This window comes from Dendrobates tinctorius, unplaced genomic scaffold (assembly GCF_039654945.1).
Source record: "Dendrobates tinctorius isolate UK_male_01 unplaced genomic scaffold, ASM3965494v1 ptg000162l, whole genome shotgun sequence".
Classification (NCBI taxonomy): Eukaryota; Metazoa; Chordata; class Amphibia; order Anura; family Dendrobatidae; genus Dendrobates; species Dendrobates tinctorius.
The window spans coordinates 20,400,877-20,428,585 of record NW_027361829.1 but is presented as its reverse complement, the minus strand read 5'-3'; the positions used below and the strand labels follow the sequence as shown (position 1 = coordinate 20,428,585).

At 43.6% G+C, this 27,709-nt stretch overlaps 1 protein-coding gene across 8 annotated transcripts in view; it reads left to right on the top strand.

The window, feature by feature from the left end:
* Positions 1 to 24,595, top strand: part of COBL (cordon-bleu WH2 repeat protein) — an 803,866-nt gene extending 779,271 nt beyond the window's left edge. For all 8 annotated transcript variants that reach the window (XM_073549883.1, XM_073549882.1, XM_073549884.1 and 5 more), the window contains one exon: positions 15,091 to 24,595. In XM_073549883.1, the coding sequence (XP_073405984.1) occupies positions 15,091 to 15,117 (27 nt within the window). In that variant the 3' untranslated portion in view covers positions 15,118 to 24,595. The remainder of the gene's footprint in view (positions 1 to 15,090) is intronic.
* Positions 24,596 to 27,709: the final 3,114 nt, after the last annotated feature.

The following is a 27,709-nucleotide window of genomic DNA, read 5'->3' as shown; positions in this document are numbered from 1 at the left end:
GACTGCTGTCTTACAAATTTTAAGGATGGAAGCAACATGACGCTCACTGTATCCCTCTGCTAGTAAAGCCAGAATTGAGCCCTTCTTTTCCTAACTCAAGACTTTTCAACTCCTTTGGCATGGTTAAAAGTTATTTTTTCATTCCTATTACTTTTGGAATATTACTAGCACTTGTTTTGCCATCCAGCTTGTCCTGTTTCAAGAGGATTGTGAACACCGCAGCAGGGTTTTTATACTTTCCTTCATTAAATAAGATTTGGTTCAGGTGATCACCTAATCAGAAGCACATTAAGCAGAATGAGGTGTACTCTGATTGGAATTCAACTGACACTGAAATGGAATGGCTGTCTGTCATGTAGAGAAGCTGATTTTTATAAAACTGTGCAGTGGTCTCTTAATGTTTGCCAGAGCTGTATATATAAACATTTTTTCTTACAGTTGCATTCAAATTTCAAAATTTCAATACAATAGAGTCACCATACTGTTGAAACTAAGGTGTACTTCATATGTATCAAACATATGCAAAAATGACAGTTAGCTGTATATAGTATTTGCCTGCCTATGCGAAGTCTATAGAAACCCTAAAAATGTGCACCATAGGGTGAAATCCAATTTATAATTAGTTTAAATGGTTTTCACTTGAATATAAGATTGCAATAGTAAAACACATTTAAAGGTATCATATACGTTATGAAGTTTAAATCTCTGTTGGATTCCCTGAAGACTTCTGTCAACCTTTCCAGACCATTTAAATGAAGACTGTCAGTATTCCTTAGCTCCCCCTGACACTCAGAGAATCTTCAACCCTCAGCAGAACCAAAATGTTGCAGGCTTGTGATCTACAGCTAAGGTGGCGCTAACGATTGAAAGGATAATGAGGAAAAAACTGTACAGTCTCAAGGCAGACAGTAATGGATGTAGTTAGGTAATTGAAGGGTTGAAGCTTAATAGGCTGGGATTAAGATTTTCATTATGTAGGGACTGTATATCTCATTATTAGTAGATAAGATTTTCCTGTGGTGAATAAAGAAACAATAGTTGTGGGATATGAAAAGCTAATCTGTGCAATTACAATACAAATTTGTTTAATTATTGTTATTGTTTTTATTAAAATATCACATTAGGTGCCTATAAACATTACAATAGTGTCGGTGGAATGAGCAAACTATGTTTTGTGCAAGAGACCTCTCTATTTTCCCCAACAGCGGAAGTCAGGAAAAATAACTATAATGCATGTTGAATTGCAGTGGTATTTGGTAGCAACTTTTTCCTCTTTCCTATTGGAGAATAAAATAAGAGTTGAGCATGCATATGGGTGTACAAAGGGTTTATGGGGAAGAACATGCATATGAGTTTATTTATTTTACTCCCTTACGCCATTAGCTCCACAGCGCTTCACAGACATTATTGGCACTGTCTCCATTGTGTCACGGACGTGGTTTGTGAAACCACTGTGCCACGGACCGCTGAGAACCTGGAGAGGTGTGACTAAGCGAACACCTGACTGTTTTCTTTAGCCTCTGATGGTGAGGTTAGACTTGGCTCCCGATGAATGCCAGGTGTGACTCCAGGACAGACCAATGGACGTGCAGCAGCTGGACCCAGTAGGACAGACTGGATGGAGCAGTAGGCAGAGTTCGTATCAGAGTGCAGCAGACAGAGTCTGCACCAAAGTGCAGCAGGCGGGATCTGCACCAGAGTGCAGCAGGCGGGATCTGCACCAGAGTGCAGCAGGCGGGATCTGCACCAGAGTGCAGGAGGCGGGATCTGCACCAGAGTGCAGCAGGCGGGATCTGCACCAGAGTGCAGCAGGCAGGATCTGCACCAGAGTGCAGCAGGGACTGTTATGCAACCTTACAGAACATAGACTGCAAAACAGGAAGGTTGCTCAGGCACCTCCCCAGTGGGGAGGAAGCAATATATACACAATGTCTCTCAGCCATTGGTTGGGGAAGAAATAGCAAGTGCACACCCTGGCCCTTTAGGAGAGCGAGAGCGCGCGTGCCCTAAGGACATGGGCTGGAAGCCCTGCTGGGAGCATGCAGAGCATGGGGAAGGGAAGCACCGCAGCGCAGGTGAGTGAAGTGACAAGCCAGAGCCTGTCAGAGCAGGGCTCCAGCGTGGTGCTAACACATTGGGGCTCATAATCTAAATTCCCTGTTAGTATGTCTTCAGAGAGTGGGAGAAAAGCCACGTAAAGACGGGATGAACATACAAACTCCTTGTAGATGTTGTCCTTGGTGAGATTTGAACTGAGCCACTTTGCTGCCCAGTCATTCTTCATTGAAAAATTCTTCCAGCTCTGTGAGATTCCTGGGTCATCTTGCATGCACTACTACTAGCCACAGATTTTCAATGATGTTCAGATCAGGGGACTGTGAAGGCCTTTGTAAAACATTCAGCTTGTGTCTTTTGAGGTAGTCTATTGTGGACATTGACTTGTGTTTAGGATCATTATCCATTTGTAGAAGCCGTCCTATTTTCAACTTCAACTTTTTTACAGATGGTGTTATGTTTGCTTCAATAATTTGTTGAAATTTCATTGAATACATTCTTCACTCTACTGGTTAAATGTTCCCTGTGCTATTGGCTGCAACCCAACCCCAAAGCATGATTGATCAACCCCATTCTTAATGGTTGGCAAGATTTTTTTCCTGAAATTCTGTGCCTTTTTTCTCCACACATTGATCATTGTGGCTAAAAAGTTCTATTTTAACCTCATCAGTCCATAGGACTTGATTCCAAAAGGCATCAGGCTTGTTTTAAATGTTCTTTTGCATACTTCTGAAGCTGAATTAACTGCCATTTCTTAATTACATTTTGAACTGAGGAAAGGGCAACTTGAAAACACTTTGCTATATTTTCATAGCCTTCTCCTGCTTTGTGGGCTTCCACCATTTTCATTTTCAGAGTGATAGGCAGCTGCTTAGAAGAACCCATGGCAACTGTTTTTTGGAACAATGTTAGAGGAGGCTGAATTTTTATAAAGCTGGGAAATTTGCATCACCTGGTCTTTCCTAATAGTGAACAAGCCATAACCCTAACAGGATAGTTAAGGTCTGAAACCTTGGTCAAAGTTGTCTGAACACACAAATCTCCAAGTGTGCCCAAACTTTTGCATCGGCCCATTTCTTTTTTTGTAATTTTTAAAAAGAAAAAAAAATGACAATGTTATTTTTTTGGGCCAAAAATACAAAGAAAATGTGTCATCTTTAACTTTAGGCCGTTTTTAACGATCATCAACATGCTTGACTGTTGACAGTAACCGTAAATTTTGATCAGGGGTGCCTAAACATTTACATACCACTGTATATTCTCTAAATGGGATTTTATAAGCAATGGCGACTGCAGGTTTTTGTGCTCAGACCAATTCTTTTTAATCTCTTTATTAATGACCATGTGGATGGGATTGAAAGCTAAGTATCAGTCTTTGCGAATTACACCAACATATGTAGGATATTAAAAACTGACCTTGATAGTACAATATTACAAAATTATCTAGATAAGATGTTTGAATGGGCCACTTGGCAAATGAGGTTTAATGTAGATAAATGTAGAGTAATGCACCTAGGACAGAGTAATCCTATTGCTGCATATACATTAAATGGGAGTATACTCGTGACTACAGAACAGGAGAAGGATTTGGGTATTCGGGTAACAAGTAAGCTGAGCAGCAGTACTCCATGTCAGGCTGCAGCTGCAAAAGCAAACAAGATTTTAGGGTGTATAAAAAGAGAAAATCCTGTGACTCTAATGTATTATTAACCCTCTATAAATCACTTGTGAGGCCACACGTATAATATGGGATCCAGTTTTGGGCTCTACATTTTAAAAAGAAGTTTGTCATTTTAAAGGCAGGCCAATAGATTATTAAAAGGGATGGAAGACCTGTCATATTAAGGTTTGTTTAGCTTAGAAAAAAAGACGTCTCAGAGGAGATCTCATTTATTTGTGTTGATATATGAGTTTCTGGCAAATACAAAGGACTGGCACATGACTTATTATTTCAAAAGACATAGTAAGGACCAGGGGGCACTCATTACATGTGTAAGAAAGGGGATTATGACAGCTAAATAGGAAAGGGTTTTTTACAATTAGACTGTAGAATGCCCTACTACAAGAGTTAGTAATGGCAGATACAATAACAGCTTTTAAAAATGGCTGGATGATTTCCTCAGTACACATAACATTGTGTTATAGCTAATTTAGTGATAAAATGTATAATTGATGGAGAAAGGTTGAACTTCATAGACCCACTGTAGTTTTTTTTCAAGCTTTATCTATATATATATAATTGCCTTAAATTGTCCATCATCCACTTCCGTCTGGATGTCCCCGAATCCCACAATCCACCGCAACACACCAGAAGTACACCGACCGCCATTTTGGAACACCCAAGTGATGCCGCTGCGATCTCGACCACCGCTCGGATCCAGGCCGCCGCTGCGATCCCGAATGCCGCTGAGTTCCCGACCACCGCTGGGATCCTAGCTGCCGCTCCGATCCAGGCTGCCGCTGCGATCCCGACCGCCGCTGGGATCCCAGCTGTCGCTTGGATCCAGGCTGCCGCTGTGATCCCGAACACCGCTGCGATCCCGACCGCCACTGGGATCCCGGCCACTGCTTGGATCCCAGCCGCCGCTCAGATCCCAGCCGCCGCTCAGATCCCAGCTGCCGCTCGGATCCAGGCCACCGTTGCGATCACGAGGCTGTGAAAGGGGTGTAATGAGGGGGTATAACAAGAGGGGTGTAATGAAGAGGGTGTAATGAGGGGGGAGTAATGAGAGAGATGCCACCGCCGGATCCCCGCCAGGACCCACCGCCTGACTACACACGCCAGATCCTGCCACTGCCTGCCCACCCACCTCTGTGCAGTCACAGCATGCAGGAAGGACCGTATCTTGAGGCCTGTGCTGGAGATTGGGTGCGGCCACCCTCTGGTGGTGCCACACACCATCTCCAGCACAGGCCGCAAAACACCGTCTTTCCTGCTGGCTGTGAGAGGGGTGTAACGAGAGGGTGTAATGAGGGGGGAGTAATGAGAGGGATGCCGCCGGACCCCCACCAGGACCCACCGCCTTACTACACACGCCAGATCCCGCTGCTGCCTGCCCACCCACCACTGTGCAGTCACAGCCGAAAGGAAAGACCGCGGCTTGAGGCCTGTGCTGGAGATTGGGTGCGGCCACCCTCTGGTGGCATCGCACACCATCTCCAGCACAGGCCGCAAAACACCATCTTTCCTGCCGGTTGTGACTGCACGGAAGTGGGTGGGCTGCCACCCCCAGCACCACAATGCTGCCCCCATCGTGATGTTACTGCCCTCCCGATGCGATAGCATCGGGCACATATCTAGTAACTATATAACTACAGTAAAACAAAAGTAGAAACTGTATGTAGTTTATCCACATTATTCACATGTGAATTAAAGTAAATCTGTCAGTAGGACCATCCCTTCCAAGCCATCTATATAGGCGTATACTGTATTTTTCTGACTATAAGACGCACTTTTTACTCCAAAATGCACTTATAGTCTGGATGTACCGGCTCTGACTTTGGTGGGGAGGTGGGGGAATGGCATCGGCGGAGCAGCGGGCCACAGGAGGCTGGAGCCGGCGGCTGCTGGTAACTCCTTATCCTGCTACTAAAGAGAAATAAATATTCACTGCATTCCACGCCCATGGGCGTGGAGGGCAATTAATATTCATTTCTCTTTAATAATAGTATTTTGGTATGATTTCCCCCCCAACCCTGATCCTGGTATGCATGGCCCCATCCTTATAATTGGCCCCCGCCCCCATCCTGGTATGCATGGCCCCAGCAGAAAAAATAAAAAAATAAAAAAACATCACACTTACCTAACCGCGCTCCCTCACAGCATGTTAGGGCTGGCGGAACGCACCACATTGTAAAATAATAGTAGGTGCGTTCGCAGCCCGGGGTCCACCGTGCAGAGGTGGTACACTGTTGCTAAGTAATGGCGGAAGAATTAAGCGGTGTGAAACCAGTCACACGTGGGTTACGTCACCCAATGTGAACAGGGGCGAACTCTGTTAATGCACAGAGCCGCACAACCGCTGAACGTAAATGCCAGAGTCTGTTAAGCTCACAGAGCCACAATGTGTGGCCACAGAACTCTACCCCAAGGACACAGGGTTAGAGTCCTTCTAGGCCCACTGAACGCGCGGCATCGCTGCCGCGAACGCCGCTATGGACGCTGGCTATGGAGCACGTGCACTGAGGTGTGCTGAGTCCCTGGTGAGGACTGATGCCTGACTCAACCTCTGTCCTACCTACGCCTAAGCCTGGGCACTAGCAGGCTAGGCTGCACAACACATGCGTACCAAGGGTAGGGGGTTTCTTCATGAGTCATTCACCAGAGACATTCAAGCGTGCATACATCACTCACTCCACATAGTCTGTAAATACAGTCTTATCCTAGAGCATGGTCGAGCGGCCATGCGAACCTTTTATAGCCGAGAGCATCCGGGACCTTCCTGGCTTCTCGGATGGGCCAATCCGAACAGGAGCAGGACCGGAGCACGTGACCTTTCGATCTCCAATGGGAGATCACTCCACAGGCATGCTCAGTGGCCCGACATGGGGACTTAGTCCCTGGAGAATCTTGCTGCAGAGCAGCATGCATTTTCATAGCTGCGCCAGAGGTGGCAGCAGCAAGCAAACCCACAGAGCTGGTCTGGGCAGAGCGCCTGGACTGACGAGTTTGCTGAGCAACCTCCTCTGCAGCTGGAGAGGAATGGGAGACCACCGGAAGTAAGGCTCGGGATTCTCGCTGTGCAGCGACAGAAATCCGACGCCTAACATTACCCCCCTCCTAGGGCCCCCTCCCCTCTGAGCCTCGCTGCGCTCAAACTCCACAATGAGAAGAGGAGCGTGGATGTTCTCCACTGGCTCCCAGGTCCGAGCCTCTGGACCATGACCCTTCCAATCCACCAAATAAAACTTTTTGCCCCGCATCACCTTGCATCCCACGATGGCATTGACCTCAAACTCGTCCGAAGACAAGTCTGATGTCCCGGCAGATGACTCGGAGAACCGGGACAAGTGAACAGGTTTAAGGAGGGACACGTGGAATGTATCAGAGATAGCCAAGTGTGATGGAAGGGCCAGACAGTAGACCACAGAGCTGATCTGCTCGAGAACCTTGAAGGAGCCAATGTAGCGCGGTGCGAACTTAGCGGACTCTACCCGCAGCCTGATGTTTCGGGCGGAGAGCCACACCAAGTCGCCAGGGGCAAAAGTCAGAGCAGGGCGCTGGTGTGCATCAGCGGAGGTCCTCATTCTCTCCTTGGTAGCCCGGATAGCATCCTGGGTGCGATCTCAAATGTCATGTGCCTCCACCGCCCAGTCTGCCACCATGGAGTCGGTGGATGACACAGGCATGGGCACAGGGATGCACGGATGCTGACCGTAATTTAGGAGGAATGGTGGAGTCAGCCACAGCATTGTTCAAAGCAAACTCTGCCCACAGCAGCAAGGATGCCCATTCGGCCTGCCTGGCCGAGACAAAATGTTGAAGATATGTGATCAGGGTCTAGTTGGCTCTCTCTACCAACCTGTTCATCTCGGGATGATAGGCCGAGGAGAGATTCAGCTCAATGTTGAGCAGGGAACAAAGCTCTCTCCAAAACCGGGATGCAAACTGAGGACCCCGGTCACTGACAATCTTGTCCGGCATGCCATGCAGGCGGAAAACGTGCTTAATGAACAACACTGCCAGGCCCCGCGCATAAGGTAACCAGGAGAGAGGTACCAAGTGCACCATCTTAGAGAAATGGTCGGTGACAACCCAAATGACCATGCTGCCACTGGACTTTGGCAGCCCCACCACAAAGTCCATACTGACCATCTCCCAGGGCCTGTCCACTACCGGCAGAGGAAAAAGAAGCCCAGCGGGCCGCTGCCGAGAGGACCTATTCTGGGCGCAAGAGACGCACGCCTGAATATAATCCCTGACATCACAGGCCATATGCGGCCACCAGTACGTCCTCGCCAAAAGCTCAGAGGTCCATTTTGTCCCAAAATGTCCACCCACCCTGGACGAATGAGCCCAAGAGAGGACCTCTGGTCGCAGACAGGCAGGGACAAATGTCTTGCCCGGAGGTACTGACTCAAGGGCAACCGGAGCCACAGTCCTCAGGCTCTTGGATGGGATGATCAGCCGAGGCTCCTCCTCCTCTTCTTCCAAGAACACCACGGAGCTGGAGAGCATCGGCCCGGACGTTCTTCTCCCTGGAGAGAAAATGGAGGTTGAAGTGGAACCGGGAAAAGAACAAAGACCATCTGGCCTGGTGAGAGTTTAGCCGCTGGGCTGTTTGCAAATAGACCAAGTTTTTGTGGTCGGTGAACACCTGGAAAGAGTGGCGAGCCCCCTCCAGGAGGTGTCTCCACTCCGAGAAGGCCAACTTCATCGCTAGCAACTCCCTGTCTCCAATGGCATAATTCCTCTCCGCCGGTGTGAAGGTCTTGGAGAAAAAGAAGCATGGGTGCTTCCGACCTTGTGTGTCCTTCTGAAACAGGACCGCTCCAGCACCGACAGAAGAGGCATCCACTTCCAGAATGAAGGGCTTATCTACATCGGAGCGATGTAGAATGGGAGCGCTAGCGAAATGGGACTTAATGGATGAGAAGGCCTTGGAGAAGAAGACGAAGAAGAATCCTGCCTCCGCTGGTGACACTGACTTCCTAATGTATCCTCTTGCCAGATTCTCCCTGATGTATTGAGACATGGCCTCTGTCTCCGGGAGAGATAGGGGATAGACTCGACCCCGGGGAGGCTCAGCACCTTTTAGGAGTCAGATTTCTGCCTCTCCCTTGCTTAAATCTAAACCCTCACATGCTGCAGTCTCCTGCGCCTTTCCTGCTGTAAAGGAGATTGCAGAGGAGATTGCCCTGCGGAACTCTCTCCAGAGGCTAAGTCCTTTGTTCCCTCATCTGAGCATGCTCATGGGACGAACTCCCATTGGAGTTCGGGAGTCAGGTGCTCAGGTCCTGTGTCGAATCCCATTTCTCTTCCTGGAGCCTTGGAGATTTCCGGAAGGTCCCGTTTGCTATAAAAAGCGCACATGGCTGTTCCGCCATGCGCTAGTATATTCATACTTGCTGCTGTATGTTTGTTGATGGATGCTTGGACTGGTGAATGACTCATTTGAAACCCCCATTCCTCTGATACTACGTCTGTGTGAGTGTTTGAGTTCTGCCAGTAGCAGCGCTAGCGCCAGCGCGCATTTGCTCCATCTAGCTCAGCAGCTTAGCGTCTGCATTGCGCCAGCGTGATAGCGGCGTTTTTCCAGCGGCGCAATTATCGCCACACTGCATTATCTCTACAGTAGGACTAGACGGAGTAGTCCTGCAGTCTAAGGCTACTCCTGTGACCATAATTACCGCGTGTGCATCGCTGAGGGTCTGTGACCTTAAACAGACTCAGCGTTTCTGTGTTTGCTTTTTGCTGGCAGATTCTGTGATTGTAACAGAGCTTGCTTAGTGTAATTGGGTGCAGTTTAACCCTTTGCACACTGCCGCCAGATTGCTCTGTCTTCACTTAGCTGCGGTTTTTCCAGCTTCCGCACGGTGGACCCCCGAGTGGCGAAGGCACTTTAATTATATTTTTATTTAGTGCCTTCCACCACTCCTAACATTATACTAATGCCAGGGTCTTGCTAGTGAGGGCAGATCAGCAGCAACTTATGCAGTGCATACGGCAGCTTGAGAACCGGTTACTCACCCTCGAGAAGGCTCTCGCCACTGCACAAGCTACGGATGCTGCTGTACAGGCTCTAACTGATGCGGTAGGCCGTATGTCCGTGTCCACCCTTGCACTGACAGTCACCTGCCTCCCATTACCCGATAAGTTCTCCGGGGATGGCGCCTCCTGTAGGGGTTTCATCAGCCAGTGCTCAATCCACCTAGAGCTGCTGGCTGCGCAATTCCCCACAGAACGGGCCAAGGTGGCATTTGTTATATCCCTACTGTCGGGCAAGGCTCTGGAATGGGCTACGCCTTTGTGGGTGCACGGTGATCCTGAGATACGGACCGCGGGGCACCTGTTAATGGCCATCAAGCAGGTTTTCCTCGGCCCACGAGTCACGCATGACAAGTCTCTGCAGTTACTCGCACTGACTCAGGGGTCTCTCTCAGTTAGCCAGTATGCCGTCCGTTTTCGGACACTGGCGTCTGAGCTGGAGTGGTCCGACAAGGCCCTTATCCCCGTGTTTTGGCGTGGACTAGCGGAGCATGTCAAGGATGCTCTCTCAACCAGAGAGATCCCCACCAGCCTGGAGGAGCTAATTTCTGTCTCCTCGCGTATCGACCTCCGTTTTTCGTAGCGCGGTATGGAGCATGCTCACTCCAAGCGGAGAGCTAGCTCGGCTCCCAAATTTTTTGAACCTCTTGAGCTGCCTGAGCCAGAGGTTCTACCCCCAGAGCCCATGGAGGTGTCTCGCACCGGTTTTGATACAGGTCCAACCCAAGAGCCCTTTTGCAGTTGTTACCATGTGTATGCTGCTTGTCAGGAAGCCAGCTCCCCGCAATGCTCGGAATCTGAACCGGTCATCGAGACCTTTGTCCCTCCTCATCTAAGGACTCAAGTTCTCGCCTGGGCACACGCGTCCAATGCGCACAACCATCGAGGCTATATGCAAACCACAAAGCTATTGGCTGGTGCGTATTGGTGGCCCCACAGGGCTCGGGACATCAAAAGATTTATTCAGGCATGCACCTTATGTGCTCAGGATAGCCTTCCTATGCAGAAGGTGGCGACGGCCGCTGACTCACGGCGATGCTCTGTTGCATCGGCCGCTCCCGCCATTTCCCAGGTGTCTCTTCTGAAACCTGGTGACCTTGCCTCCACTGATGCCATCCAGGTGTCCCGGTTTACCGTCTCACCTACCTGGACACCAAGCTTGCCTTCGGACGAGTTTGTGCCCTATGCCACCACAGGGCACAGGTTGATGGTCCGGAGGGCTCAGGGAGGAGGGGGCCCTAGGAGGGGGGGTAATGTTAGGAGTCAGATTTCTGCCTCTCCCTTGCTGAAATCTAGACCCTCACATGCTGCAGTCTCCTGCGTCTTTCCTGCTGTAAAGGAGATTGCAGAGGAGATAGCCCTGCGGTAACTCTCTCCAGAGGCTAAGTCCTTTGTTCCCTCATCTGAGCATGCTCATGGGACGAACTCCCATTGGAGTTCGCGAGTCAGGTGCTCAGGTCCTGTGTCGAATCCCATTGTCTCTTCCTGGAGCCTTGGAGATTTCCGGAAGGTCCCGTTCGCTATAAAAAGCGCGCATGGCTGTTCCGCCATGCGCTAGTATATTCATACTTGCTGCTGTATGTTTGTTGATGGATGCTTGGACTGGTGAATGACTCATTTGAAACCCCCATTCCTCTGATACTACGTCTGTGTGAGTGTTTGAGTTCTGCCAGTAGCAGCGCTAGCGCCAGCGCGCATTTGCTCCATCTAGCTCAGCAGCTTAGCGTCTGCATTGCGCCAGCGTGATAGCAGCATTTTGCCAGTGGCGCAATTATCACCGCACTGCGTTTGCAGTCCTGACGGGCGCTCGCAGTTGCAATGCCACGCACATGTGTCTCTACGGTAGGTCTAGACGGAGTAGTCCTGCTGTCTAAGGCTACTCCTGTGACCATAATTACCGCGTGTGCATCGCTGAGGGTCTGTGACCTTAAACAGACTCAGGGTTTCTGTGTTTGCTTTTTGCTGGCAAACTCTGTGATTGTAACAGAGCTTGCTTAGTGCAATTGGGTGCAGTTTAACCCTTTGCACACTGCCGCCAGATTGCTCTGCCTTCACTTAGATGCGGTTTTTCCAGCTTCCGCATGGTGGACCCCGAGTGGCGAAGGCACTTTAATTATATTTTTATTTAGTGCCTTCCGCCACTCCTAACAGCACCAGGCAAGAGGTCAATAGGACAGTAATAGGGGCAATGCGGTGGAAGGGTCTCCGCCGCCTTTTTGGAGAACACGTTCGGATACTGTCGATAGTGTTTGGGGAGCGAGGAAAGATCAGCGGGAACCTCGGTGGAGGCAACCTGAATGCACTCCCTCAGACATCTTCCCTCACATGATTTACTCCACCCAATAATCCTCCCTGAGGACCACTCTATATGGGGGGAGTGGTACCGCAGCCAGGGGACCCCTAGAAGTACCTGGTCAATACCTTCGGGCATGATGAGGAGGGATATCGTCTCCTGATGAGATGGAGCCACTGAGAGTAACAAGGGAACGGTCTGGTGGGTTATCTGTGAGGGTAAAGTGGCGCCGTTCACCACTCTGACGGTGACTGGTGTAGACATCATAACCAGGGGTATAGCGTGCCGTTGAGCGAAGGCTGACGACATAAAATTGCTCTCTGCCCCGGAATCCACGCAAACCTCCACCGCCAGAGTGGAAGAGTCAAACTCAAGTGTCCCTTAAAGGACAGCTTGGAGGAAAACGTCGCTGATTCTATTGCTCAATGAAAACAATTTTATATAAAAAAATAATTATTTTTGCATCGCTTTATTCTGCGAGCTATAACTTTTTATTTTTTCGCTGATGATGCTGTCTGGCAGCTCGTTTTTTGCGGGACAGGATGACGTTTTCAGCGGTACCATGGTTATTTATATCCGTCTTTTTGATCGCGCGTTATTGCACTTTTTGTTCGTCGGTATGATGATTATAAAGCTTTATTTTTTGCTTCGTTTTTTATTTTTATTTTTTAAGGGGTTCAATAAAGGAGTTAACTAGTGGGACAGTGTTATAGGGTGGGTCGTTACAGACGCGGCGATACCAAATATGTGTACTTTTATTGTTTTTGGTTTTTTTATTTCCAAAAAATGAATTTATTAGGGAATTATTTTTTTTTTTATTTAGTGATTTTTTATAAATTATTTTTACATTTTTTTTTAACTTTGTTACAATGTCCCAGGGGGGACATAACTGTCATGTGACAGATCGCTGTGACAGATCAGCGATCTGTCACAGGCAGTGCAGAAGGTACAGTGCAGAAGGTGCAGAAGCCCTCGATATGGTGCTCCATGCAAGATCTCACTCCGTGGGGTCAAAATGATCACAAGAACGGTGAGCACAAATTCCAGAACCACACGGGGGACCTAGTGAATGAGCTGCATAGAGCTGGGACCACTGTAACAAAGGTTACCATCAGTAACACACTATGCCACCAGGGACTCAGATCCTGCAGTGCCAGAGATGTCCCCCTGCTTAAGTCTGTACATATCCAGGCCCATCTGAAGTCTGCTAGAAAGCATTTGGATTATCCAAAAGAGTTTTAGGAGAATGTCATATGGTCTGATAAATCCGAAGTAGAACTGTTTGGTAGAAACAAAGTTGCTGAGTTGCATGCAAAGAACACCATACCTACTGTGAAGCAAAGAGGTGACAACATCATGCTTTGGGGCTGTTTCTCTGCAAAGGGACCAGGACGACTGATCCGTGTACATTAAAGAATGAATAAGGCCATGTATAGATTTATCTACAGACACTTATTTAAATCCTGCAAAAAACACCTGCCCCGTCCTTTAAATCTTTGCAAAAGGAGATTTAATCTTTAAATTCACAAATGGTTTATTTTGAAGATATTTATGAGAAGAATAACCTTAAAATTAGGGGACTGCTGGAAAAGACTACACCACTATCCTTAAAAGGCTATATTTCTCAGATGATGTCTAATTTAATTCCGGATCTTCCTAAAGAAAACCCAGTGAGAAAGCCTTCAGAATCACAAAACCAAATAACCTCCCAACAGGAATCACAAGAGATGTAAGTGTAACTTTTAAATCTACACAATTTAGAAACAACGTACTTGCTTTAAGGAGGAATACTAGGAAATTTCCAACTCCATACAAATCCATCCTCCTTTTTAAAGATCTATCTAAAACAACAGTTCAAGATAGAAAATCTGCAGGAAAAAAATACAAATGGCACCAATCTGTGACATTGTAAGTTCAACTTGTCAACAAATTCCATACTATTGATGCGCCAGAGAAAGGTCTGGATCTCCTTCCACAGTTGAGAATTCCTGCAAACCACCAATTTACTCTCCCTACATAACTTAAACCTGGATTACAAATAACTCTAATAATCTAGTATTTGGCTGAATATTTTTTATTCTCATCTTTGTACTATGAATGGTTGTATAAATCTGACTTACATTTCAAAACTTATATGTGGATTGCAATTTCGGAATACAAGAATGTTATATTGCCTCATTTGGATTACAATTATTGGACATCGGTTCAACTAAACTACTATCCTTGGATTACTGTGCAACTTAATTAATAAAGGTTTTTCAACTGTGTGCTTCTTGGATTATAATCAACAAGATTTTATTCTGTTCTTGCTCCAATAGGTGGTCAACTTGATACTGGAATCTTTAAACCGAACTCTCCCCTCCCCCCCATAGTCGATAACAATGTTTTTCGACCCTGACACGAGTATGTAGCAATTAATAGTCTTATTCTATTTGTCCTTAATGCTAACATACTTTTTCTTCTTTTCTTTTTACTAGAGAGAACTTTCATCAAAGTACTATATAATTACATAATCCTTACTTAACTTAATATTACAAATGTGCGCTCGTCTTTCCTCGCCTATTTTTACAGGTGTTTCTTTTCTCCATTTCTTTACCCACTTTTTCCATTTTGCCTTATTAAAGTTTTACCCCTTTCCTTGCCCTTATTGCCCATCCCTTTCCCCACTTTTATATCCCTTTTAGATGTTTTTAATAATAACATCATTTGTGTGTATTGTATCCCCTTCCCTTTAAAAATTTTCAATAAAAGCAATTTGAAAAAAGTGACACTGATCGAATTTGAAAACTTTGACCTGGTCAGAAACGTGAAAAATGACTTCTGCAGTAAGGGTTAACTTCCTTTATATTACTTGTAATTAATTTTTGATGTGACTTGTAACTCATTTGTTTTTAGCAAAATTGACTTTCTTAGAAAGCAGTTATGTTTAGAGCCAAATATTAATAACAATAATCTCCATTGAGCAGGTACCAAACTTATAGCCTGGTTTTTATATTAAATATGCTGATTTAATTGTACATTTCTTTTGTTCCAGGTCTCTGCTTCAGTGCGTACATTGTAGAACAAAATAACTGAAGAAAGCAACTGTACCTATCTGCAGTGCCCAGTCAACGACACACTTGAGAAGTCCAGAACAGCAAGTCTGCCTTGATTATTTTGTCAACTGGCCAAAATTTTTACTTGGTTTGCTGTTTCAAAATAATGGTTCAAAAGGGAAAATAATGTATCGCTATGCTGCACAATATATGTGCCAAGTAAAATGTGTTTTGCCTTGAAATGCATTCAGAGTTTGCCAATAAAATATTCTTGTTGGCAAGATAAATCCTGGAAATTCAACAGTACACCTTTTGCTGAAAGCAACACTAGTAAAATGATTTCATTTTTACCAGGATTGGAACTGTCTTTATGCTGTCAGCTAACTCTAGAAAGAATTAAGAAGCAAATAATGAAAGAATATTCAAGCTTGAAATTCAACCTTGTGTTTTATTATTAGGTGTACACTATATAATATAGAAAGCGCTCAACTGCCAATTTTAGTAGGTTACATAACTTTTAATGTCAGATTCATATAATGAAACAGAACACTAAATTCACAAAAGTGAATCTGAAAATTCAATTACTGTATCTTTATTAGAACTGATGATACCGTGTAAACAATATGTTTCCTGTTGCACATAATTCATAGAGTCCATTTCCACTGTGTGATGCACAGCATTAAAAAATGGCCATCTGTCAACATGTCTGTTGGTCAGCAGTAGTTTATAGTGTTTAGACAGGCCGGAACCCTATTCGGATACACATAGAAAAATAAGTAATAGATTGTTTTGGGAACATAGATTGCCTTTATTCTCGGCAGCGCAGTCCTGTTTACACAGGAGGATTTGCTGCTGATGATGATCTTTTGTGCAAACTAATCATTTCACCTGAAAAACGAACATTTTGCTCATTTATCAAGTGATAGGCATCCGGTTTGGAGGGCACAATTATCAAGAATGAGCATTCCAAGGAACACTTGTTCATGATAATTGTGCATTGTTAATGGATCTTTAGCTATCAGCCTCTTTTTAGCAACTTTGAGACTCTAGGTTTAGTGCATATTCGTTTACTTGCATCCTAAACACGATTAGCTTATTAGTTAAATTGCAGGTAAAAAGAAAGCATCTACAGTAATAATAAAAATAATTGGAAAACTGACATAGTACCGAGCAAATATCATCAAAGATGAATTTCCACCCTTACATTTTCAGTGGTCATGTCATTGTCATCACAGGCAGAATAAAAATGAGGGATAACTCCTCTATATAAGTAACACAGGATCACACCATTAAAGAAAATCAGTCACCACTTTTTTACATATAGAATAGTAGTATGGCTGTATAGGCTCTTATTCCCCAATAAAAGTGTTACCTTTCTTGTAGAAATATGATGTGCATAGAAACCATGCAATTAATAATAAATGACAAATAATAATAAATAACAATAATAAATGCAAATAAGGCTGGAATGTGCTGACAAGTTCCTTTTAACAGTACACAATGGTCGCAAATCTCCCTTCCTGTGCAATTAATTGTATAAGGATTGCACTTCATGTTTAGAAAACTATCCTACCTACCTTAATTGTTATATCCAGACTGTTATTGCTTATGGTCCATGTGCCATTATACAGCTTATGGCCGGGATCACACTACCGTGTGTGCTGCGAGAAATACATGCAGCCGCAGCTTCGGTCCTGAGTGCCGGCGGCAGTGCCGGGTGTTGATGCGAGAAACTCGTGCGAATTTCTCGCCTCACGCACAGTAATGTGATCCCGACCTATTTCTAAATGTTGCTAACAGCCGCCTTGGCAAGATGGAGGCCCCTAAAATTGTACAGAAATTAGAGTAGAAAACTCAACAATCAGAAAAGAACAAATTAACATAAAAGAGTTTAGGTAGCACACTTGAAAATAAGCAACTTTGCAAAATATCTTATTAGAGAAATTAGCTTCATTTACCGCTTGGATTGATATTTCACTCTCATTTCATGGGTACAATCTGTAGTCTGTGAAGAGAGATTTTCCTGTTTCTGAGATAAGTTGGTGTTCTTAAAATGTTATGAATATGAGAGTGAGGAGGAGCTAGAGGCCGACACAGACATTCTCCTGGAAATTCTTCTGAAAGGTGAAAGGTGAATGGTTTTCCCAGAGATCTTTATGAGCATCACCTGCCATCTCCTGTGTCAGTAGTGGGAATATCTTTTTTCACTGAGACATGTTGAGAACATTTAGAATAAATGATCAGTCCAAGAAGAGAAAGAAGCAAATTACTCTTATAAAATATATTATAAAGTTTCTTATTTTCATATATAGTTTTGAATTATAAAAAAAAAAACGGTTACTCGTTAAGTCCTTTCCAACATTACATTTAAAGTAAATAAAAACCCCTTTAAACCTCTTTTCAATTGGTCATACTCACCCTCCAAAGCAGCACTACTCTGTCCCCCACTGGTCTCATGGCCTCCAGATCCGTGACCAGGCCCGGATTGGTAATCTGCAGATTCCCGGTGGGCCGGCGGCTCTGAACTAGGAAATGGGCCGCCGGCCCTTTAAAACCTTTGACTATGCCCTGGGTGTGCGCTCCCTCTCATTGCACACGCTGACAAGGGCCACGTCTGCCGGCGTCTGTGCGTGAGCGCACCCCTCGTCCGTGACTGTGTACGTGGCTGCTGCCCTCCTCAGTGAAGGCAAGCAGGAGAGCGTGCACTGCACACAGGACCTTGTCAGAAGTTTTAAAAGGCAGCCGCCGCCGCAGCACGCACAGGATTCCTGCCTCTCTGTCTGACGCTGGAAAGTACCAGCGTCAGAACAGTGGATAGAGCCAGCAGCACGCAAAATAAAAGGTAATACCTGCTGTGTGTGCTGTGCTTCCAGGGAGAGCTAGGGAAGCAGCTCAAGTCAGCACGGTGACGTCTTCTGCTCTGATCTGCATCGGGGGAGGTGACGGGACAGAGCTGCTTTGAGAACTAGAACCTGAAGAGCTGCATATGGACATCAGCCTCCTCTGCACCACAGAAGAGAGAGTGTGTGTGTGTAAGGGGCCTGTTACACATAGCGATATCGCTAGAAATATCGCTGTAACATCACCGATTTTGTGATGTAGCAGCGATATTGCTAGCAATATCGCTACATGTGATACTTACCTCCGACTGGCTCCCCCGCTGCTCATCGCTGGTCGCACGAGAATGTCCTGGACCATTTCTCGTTGGGCGCTTCCTGTGGCGCCGACGAGCGACACATGGACGCGGGCGAGAGGACGTCAGGATCGCTGCGTCTGACAGGTAAGTAGCGACCCCTGCTATGTCGCTGGTGAGATCTGCCTGTGTGGCAGATCACTAGCGACCACTTAGCGATTCACCAGCGATCCATATCATTGTCGGGATCGCTGGTGCATTGCTAAGTGTAACGGTACCCTAAGTAATACTGATGTGTGGTATCTGTAGTGTGTGTGTGTAATGTGTGTGCGGTATCTGTAGTCTGTGAGTGTAATACATGTGTGTATGGTAGCTGTAGTGTGTGAATATGTAATGTGTGTGCGGTATCTGTAGTCTGTGAGTGTGTAATACGTGTGTGTGTTATCTGTAGTCTGAGTGTGTAATACATGTGTGTGCGGTATCTGTAGTGTACGTGTGTGTAAAGTGTGCGTGTGTGTAATGTGTGCGGTATCTATAGTGTGTGTGTGTAATGTGTGTGCGGTATCTGTAGTGTGTGTGTGGTATCTGTAGTGTGTGTGCGGTATCTGTAGTGTGTGTGTAATGTGTGTGCGGTATCTGTAATATTTGTGCGGTATCTGTAGTGTGTGTGTAATGTGTGTGCGGTATCTGTAGTGTGTGCAGTATCTGTAATGTGTGTGCGGTATCTGTAGTGTGTGTGCGGTATCTGTAATGTGTGTGCGGTATCTGTAGTGTGTGTGCGGTATCTGTAATGTGTGTGCGGTATTTGTAGTGTGTGTGTAGTGTGTGTGCGTAATGTGTGTGCGGTATCTGTAGTGTGTGTGTGGTATCTGTAGTGTGTGTGCAGTATCTGTAGTGTGTGTGCGGTATTTGTAGTGTGTGTGTAGTGTGTGTGCGTTATCTGTAGTGTGTGTGCGTTATCTGTAGTGTGTGTGTGTGTGGTATCTGTAGTGTGTGTGTGTGCAGTGAGGACATTCATTGTATGTGGGCTGGTGAATTTTTTTTGTGCCGCTTTTTGGTCCCAGTCCAGCCCTGTCCATGACTGCTGAAGCCAATTTACTTCTTCCAGACAAAATGGGAAGACTGCAGACTTCTGGATGTTGATGCCCTGAGACTGGCAGGGGACACCATAGCAATTGTAGAGGAGACTTGGTAGGTGAATAGTGGATAGGCCCCTCCCTGGGCCTATTTACTGCAATGATTAAAGGGAGGATAACCTCGGTAATAATATTTGTGTAGCCTTATCACTATGGAAAGATACAGGCAGTACCGGCATATAACTTAGCAATGCCATCCAGTTTTTTAGTGGCATAGTTACGGTACCTGATCCATGTGGCATTACACAGCAAAAAGCAACATAATATTACTTGATTGATATTCCCTAAACTTTAGAAGAAGATTTCTAAAAAAAAAAACATTGCCTACCCCATTTGCTGTTGTGATGGAAAAAAAATAACCGTACAATGGGCATTAATTATGGCTATAATAATTATACATCAGTGGAGCCTGCTGATTTCAGTGGGTCTAGTCCACCATTTAATATTTATTGGAGTCCTTCTGATACCAAGGTAGAGAAGGATTCTGCATGTGTTGGGGTAAGATAGCGGTTGGCTGATATGTACTGTATGGCTCTGAGTCAAGAAATTCTACCTCAGATCTTGAAAACACGAGACAAGCCCTACAGACCAACAGAGTCATCTTGTGCTTGTGTTATTCATTGAAAATCCACTCTGAATACTATATACAACCCATGAATTAGGAGTTTTCCATTTTCTCTGTCTTTTTGTGACAAGGCTGCAGTTTGTGATTTAATTTTGTAGCGGCGAAGAAAGTTGTATAGGAGCAAAAATTATTGCCAGTTTCTGGCAGGCTTCAAAATTGGATAGGGAAGGGGGCATCATTCCTTGTTTGAAGAATTTGTTTGTCATGGTATTTTATAATAGTGAAAATGAAGATCAAATTGAATGGATGTCAAATCTTTTTTTACAATTAAAAATCATTCTTCTATTAATCTATCTGTTCTTAGGTTTGTGAAAAGTAGTTTCACCATAGAACAATTTATCTGCAAGAATATGAACTTTTTTAAGGTTAACACAGTAAAATCTTTTTTGCGGAAGAATTAGCCATTTGGTAAAACTGTGTCTGTTGAACAAAGATGAATAATGGTCCCATATAGGTCACATTCAAAGAGCAGATCTTCTACTGATCAAATCAGATTACATTACTACAATCTCATAATTTTAATAACATTTTGGGTCCAATAAAATATTGTGCAATCAGTTGTAAATATTCGCTAGATCTTGAATTGTCTTCCTGTTTTTTTTTATAGTTTGAAGATACAATATTAAAATAATGAAACATAGTAAAACTTCTATATCCGATATTTCTGTGCTGGTTTTTGCCTTACAGCTATTTACATTAGACCTCATTTTTCAGATAACTGCTTTTCAATGCAGTCATGGCTTGTCCTCTCGTCTCTTATTGTAAACTGTACTTTTTATTTTTGATATGGCACAATAGGCTCAAATGTAAGGCTGGCAAATCAGGATAGGATTGGTGAAACATTGGTTCTCATCATGTAGGGTATTACTCTTTCTCACTGCCTCCTTTGTACTATGTGTAGGTTTTCTGTAATCTTTAAACATTCCAGCATGCACCCTGTCCCAATTTTGCCTCTTACACTGGTTGTGGTGCTTTTCCTTGAACGGGGCAGCAGTGCATAAGAAAGAACGCAAATAAAGGACATCTTATGATCTCTCATCTTATGCATTTTCAAAATCATCAATGTAATCACTTCCTGTACAAGAAATCTACAAATTTCCTTCCTGTATCTGCATTACTGATTGCCATGCAAGCCTTGTGTTGGTGCGCTCACTGTAGACAGGAACATAACATTCCAATTGCTGCCCAAGTGGCAACCTTTCTGAAACTGATGGACCCCTTTAAAGAAATCCACAGAGAAATGCAGTTGCCTAATTTATGTATCAGTCACCTGAATTATCCCAGTATTATAAAACACACAAGCTTATATGATTGATGTGATATATTTGTACATGTTGCCCATATTTTTGAAGGAAAATGAAGTATCTCATGTCATAAGATATGACTTGCTGACTCCAAGTTTGTTTTTTATCATTAAAGTCTTTTTATTAAATGATAAGGGAATATATCCACAGTTAATTATTTTATAAGTTAAAATTGTACAGATGTAGTAGTGCATAGTTGGTCAATCAGCAAGAAGTACTCATGTTAATACTTTTATTCCCTAAACCTGTGTGAATGTTAGTGTAAGGTTAGTGTGTTTCTATACTCACTGATTGCTATATTCTCCGATGTCCAACGCCTCTCCAGTCTCTTCTGGATCACGTGATGGTGACTCGGTCTCTCCGCTTCACTCAATGTCTGAGCCGTAAGTCTCTTAAAGGCCATGTTCAGACGATCAATATTTGGTCAATGTGTTACATCAGTATGTGTAAGTCAAAACCAGGAGTGGAACAATCAGAGGAAAAATATAATAGAAACATGTCAACACTTCTGTATTTATCACCCACTCCTTGTTTTTGCTTTCATATACTGATGTAAAATACTGACATAGTGCTGCACATGTGAATTTGGACTTACAATGTCAGTCTATGGAGCCTCGTTCTGAAGCTCCATAGCCTTACTTTGTAAAAGTCACTTCTATGTCACACAGATCACAGCGTGATCCGGAGAGTCTAAATCGCTGTCACGTGACGGAGAAGACCAGAGAAGCACTGGGTACCTGAGAAGACAGCAAGCCGTGTATATACTATCACACTGATACTACATTATCATTTACACGGGGTTAGGGAATAAAAAAAATAATGAGTGCTTCTTTACAGGCATATAACAGTTCTGTGATGAATTTAGCAATGCTATATCTGAGTAATAAGTACTCTGTATTACTTAAATCTGTACGCTGATGGCTATGTAATAGTCTGTGGTTTTAGAATGCAGGAAGACCATGGTATTAGGTATACTATCAATAGGATGCACAGTCTACTTTTGTAAGTGCACAGTAGCTGGTTATTGATATGTGCTCCTCAGAGGGTTTTCATATAGATCAGACTGCCTTCTCAGATATTCTGAGCCATTTGGAAGAACATGCACTAGAATTTATCACCGCTGTAGTGAGATTTTGAAGTTGTGTTATTTCCCTTTGTATAGTTGAAAATTTTAATGCTGAACTGACAGCAGCAAATTGCCTGCAGCACAATACAGACAGGACATAGAGATGAGGCTAGACCAATTTGTTTTATGAAATAATACCCAAGACCAGAATTCTATATTAGCAAAGAAAATTGCTCCCAGTATTTAAAGAAGCAAGCACTCCCATTAAAATGTGTAGGGGCTTCATAATGTGCCTTCAGTGCCTTATGCATGGAGGCTGTGGTGTCTCTTCGGCTCTGTACCGCAGATCTGTAGGCCATCTATGTCCTCTGTAAGTATTGTATTACTAAGTTTTCTTCCCCAGAAGCAATGCTTTTAGTAGATCAAATCTCTATATTGTCCAACGAATAAACATTTTTTCATACATTTTCTGTTGAATCATTGCAGAACACCCCGCCACCGCAAAAAAACCCTTCCATATGCAATGTGACACATAGGAAGGCAAAATACACCTCATAGAAATGTATAGGTGCTGCATTCATACATACAGATGTGTTCTTCCTCAATTTGTCTCTAAACGAACATATCCTGAAATGTATACTGTGAGATTAAGCTTATACAATCTGTTCAATGCCTTAATAGATCTAGTTTGTCATCCCTACCTGTTTTTCTAGTTTTTTGTGTCAGATATCTCTGACAGATGCAATTCATCAGTCATAGGCTCCTATGTAAAAAAAAAAAAAAAAATATGAAAATGTTAAAAGATTGTTTTATTAGATGGGGCGAGATTGTTCTGAATTGGTATTGTGAGAAATTGTATAACTTAAAGAATAAGTATACTATTATTTTTTTCATTATTGTGCTCAGCATGGAAAGTTCTGAAATTTTGTAATTCACTCTATTAGACAGTTTTTACTTCTTTCCAGTTAAAAAATATGATCAAAGACGCCTTCAAAAACCTAGCTTTCTCCAGGCTTTTCTTATTGATGTGCAACATATGGACTCCATGTCTAAGTAATAGGAGTACGGAGACGGATTTTGTCTGAGGAGGGGTTTGGACACAGACGCCCGGCTCTCACAGCCTTTACCTTGCCCCAATATTAAGGCATCAAGACTACCTCACTATTTGATGCGGATATATTTATCAATACCGCTGTATACTCGTTTTGAAACTACTAGTACGTAACTGATGAAGGTCCTTGGGACCAAAATGTTTAAGTACTACAAATAAAAACATCTTTTCACTAGCATTAAGTTGAGTGCTTTGAGTGAAAGATGCTGACACAGCAGCGAGAGAGGCGCACTGGATAAACAGAAGATGTGCTCCTCTCATGCTGTTGTGCCATTTAAATCATTTTTATGAACATGAAAGAAACCACATCGCCTAATGAGGTGAATTAAAAAGTTTCATACATTTTCATACTGTACTTAATAATGAAAAAAAAGGAGCGTTCAGTTACTCTTATCATACCTGATTGAAAACTGCCACATATGATTTCCATGTTAATCAAGTATCCTTATCAAGTAATGCCCAGCAGGTTAAAGCACTGGAGAGCAGGGACTGTTAATAGGAGATTAATTGCGCCAGCTGAAGGCTGGAGCTGCAAGAAGGCACTGTAATGTCCTCTGTTTCTACACTAGACAATTTCTCATGCAAGGTCTTTGATTCAACAAATCAAAAGTGGTTGATAACTGAAAAAATAACTAATTAATTACATATTTCAAAGTGCATTTGTCCATGCTGCTACATAATAAGAGTAATCCAATACACCAACTACAAGCTATTTGCAAAGTTGACTTTTCAAGAAGTGCTCCTGACCTAAGGATGTGTTCATGGAGTCTGTTTGTGTAACTGTCCTTGTGCTAATATTACACTAGGAGTTGGTTTACAGTATTTGCTGTTGTTTGCTGTATTAATCCACTGACCAAGATGTGTATATTTAAATGCATTAAATTAAAATTATAACTTAAATGTTAATATGACTTATTTTTGTTAAACTAAGATACTAGAAATTGAGATCTGAAAATATCTATAAACATATATTATATATATTTTTATGCAATCGTTTCTTAAAAATTATTTTTAGATCTAATATCTGTACTGGAAAAGTTGTAAACTGGAACAAGAATGTATGAGCCAAATATAGGAAATGTATATTGTCTTCTGAATTGTGCCACTAATAAAGGAACCAGAAATGAAACTGTGTATTGGATTTTTCTATCACTAGCTTAAATATTATTCTATACACTTATAGACTATGAGGCTGTGTGCCCACGTTGCGTTTTTGTAAGCGTTTCCGCAGCGTTTGTGCCGGCTCAGACGCTGCAGAAATGCTTACAAGATGCTTCAAATTAATTTGCATGCTTTTTTGGCTTTTTGTGCCAATGCATGCGTTTTTAACCGCTCAGGAATCGCTTACCGGCTAAAAACGCAGCATGCTCATTAATTTCCGCATAGCTGAGCGTTTTTAGCCTTCCCCAATGTTTCCAGAAAACGCGCGTCAAAAACGCACGGCTTTTTTGCCAAAAACGCGCCAGAATCGCGTGGAAAAAAGACGCTCTTTTTCTGGGAAGGCGTTCCTTTTCCTGAGCATTTAAAAACGCTAGTGTGGGCATATAGCCTGACAGTTCTAGAATAAAATGTTACAAGGTGGAAGGACAGCTGCTAAGTGACTGGAAATAACACACGTATTGAAACGCTATATATTGTACGTATATCCTTTTAGAAGTAACGCAGGTGTATTGCACACATCTCAAGCATGGATGACTGTCAAGTTGCATTTTAGATTAACATGAGTGATGTTATTGTTATACAAACCATATAGAAAATGCACACAAGATTTGAAGCTTATATTTGACTTACACACAACATAATACATTTTGGGACTTGATCTCCAGTATGCGGGTATTTCACAAATTACTTTTGGACAAAGATTGACAATATTATCTGGATCTTTATTAATGATTAAAACAGTAAAATGATTTAGCGTGGGTTAGAGTATATACCCCATATTTTAGAAGCAAAGGTATAACTCCCAGCACCATCAGGCACAATGCACCTTTACTTCTTTAGAGCACCTGGCAGCTGACTCACTGCATGTCACTCTAGATTTAAATGTGCAAAACTTAATATTTATAAGTACATATACAAAAGTACAGTATTCTAACAAGGATGTTTCTATGTTCATGGTAACCCTATTTTGACATTAAGACCACTTCAAGAGCTTGTATTATTTGAAGGTGCTGCTATAAAATATTGACATAATGGGCCATATTTATCAACCTAAAAACACCAGAATTCTGTCGAAACGTGCACCATAAAACATCTTCTAAGCCTTGCAGCATAGTTTGTGTATTTTAAATATTTTTTCCAACTTGTCCAATAATGAGGCGTGAGTTGCCCGAGAAAGGCATGGTGTTACATGCAGCACAGTGTTCTAAAAATGCACCCACATTTTGGCACATTTTTCTGTGAATAGGTAACATAAACTTAGACTAGACAGTCTTAAAATTAGATTTAATGACTTAAGCTAGATAGTCGAGATGATTTAACCTTTTGGAAATTCAATGTTACCAGTAGAGAGGAGCGAACCTTTCAAGGTTCGGTTCAGATTCTGCGAACGGACCGATGTTTTCCGAACAGTTCACTAATTGTATCCAAACCTCATTGAATTCAATGGGAGGCAAAACCAGATGCATAGACAACATCTTCAGGGGGAGCAAAAAGCTGCCCAAAAAGTTCAAATTAGGGGCAGACACCCGGAAAAGTGTCATCAATTGACCCACAGTACAAATTTGATGATGGCACAGCAGCAGTCAGCCATGAGCCATGTATGAGGTATCAGGGTCTGGGCCAGCATTCATAGCTTTGAATTTAAGTTTCACTTAAAAAGAGGTGGGTGAGGGACTGGTGTAAGCCTGCTGTGCGTAAATGTGATTTTTGATCAGCCACATTCAGGTGGCACAAATATCAGCTTGATTTACCACAAAGGTTATAAAAATTTAAGTATAGTAACACAGGTAGCTGACTGAAAGTAATTGAAGGTCTCTCAGTCTGGGAGCCCTACTGCTACAGGCAGCACATGAAGGAGACCCAACTTGGAGTACAAATTGGAGTATTGTTATTTATTGTTATAGCGCCATTTATCTGAAAAGGGTATAAATAATATAAACAAGTACAATAATTTTAAACAATACAAGTCAAGAACTGCTACTGGAGGAGGGTGGACCCTGCCCATAAGGGCTCACAGTCTACAAACGATGGGTGAGGATACAGTAGGAGAGGGTAGAGCTGCTTGTGCAGTGGTATAGTGGAACAATGGTTAGCATAGGTTGTAGGCTTGTCGGAAGAGGTATTTCTTCAGTTTCCTTTTGAAGGTTCCCATGGTAGGCGAGAGTATGATATGTTGGGGCGCACAGTTCCAGAGTTACGGGAGAATTCTAGTATGCGATTATGGAAAGAGGAGATAAAATGGGAGTAGAGAAGGAGATCTTCTGACGAACGCAGGATGCGTGCAGGCAAGTACCAGGAGACTAGGTCACAGATGTATGGAGGAGACAGGTTGTGAATTGCTTTGTATGCGAAAGTTATGGTTTTGAACAGAAGTCTCTGGGCAATGGGGAGCCAGTGCAGGGATTGACAGAGGGGAGAATCTGGGGAATAGTGGGGTGACAGATGTATTAGTCAGGCAGCAGAGTTTAGGATAGATTGGATGGGTGTGATACTATGAAAAGGAGGCCACAAAGCAGAAGGTTGCAGTAGTCAAGGCGGGAGATGATGAGAGCATGCACTACTGTTTTTGCAGAGTCATGATTGAAGAATCTGCGGACTCAGGAGATATTTTTGAGTTATTGTCTGTAGGAAGGAGAAAGAACTTGAATCTCAGATTTGAGGGAAAGATCAGAGTCAAGCCATGCAATTTGATTTAATTTGAGTTGGGGGGTTGAAGGAGATGGTGGAAAGATGATGAATTCAGTTTTATCCATGTTAAGTTTTAAAAATCTAGCAGAGAAGAAAGATGAAATAGAGGACTGACACTGTGGGATTCTGGTTAGTAAGGAGGTGGTATCAGGTCCAGAGAGGTAGATCTGTGTGTCATCACCACAGTGGGGATACTAAAAGCCGTGAACCATGAGCTGTCCCTGGCCGAAGGTGTAGGTGGAGAGGAGCAGGGGTCTTAAAACTGAACCTTGGCGGACTCTGACAGATAGGGGGCAAGATGAGGAGGTAGTGTATGAGTGGGAGACACTGAATGTCCTGTCTGTTAGGTATGAAGAGATCCAAGATAGGGCCAAGTCTGTGATGCCAAGAGATG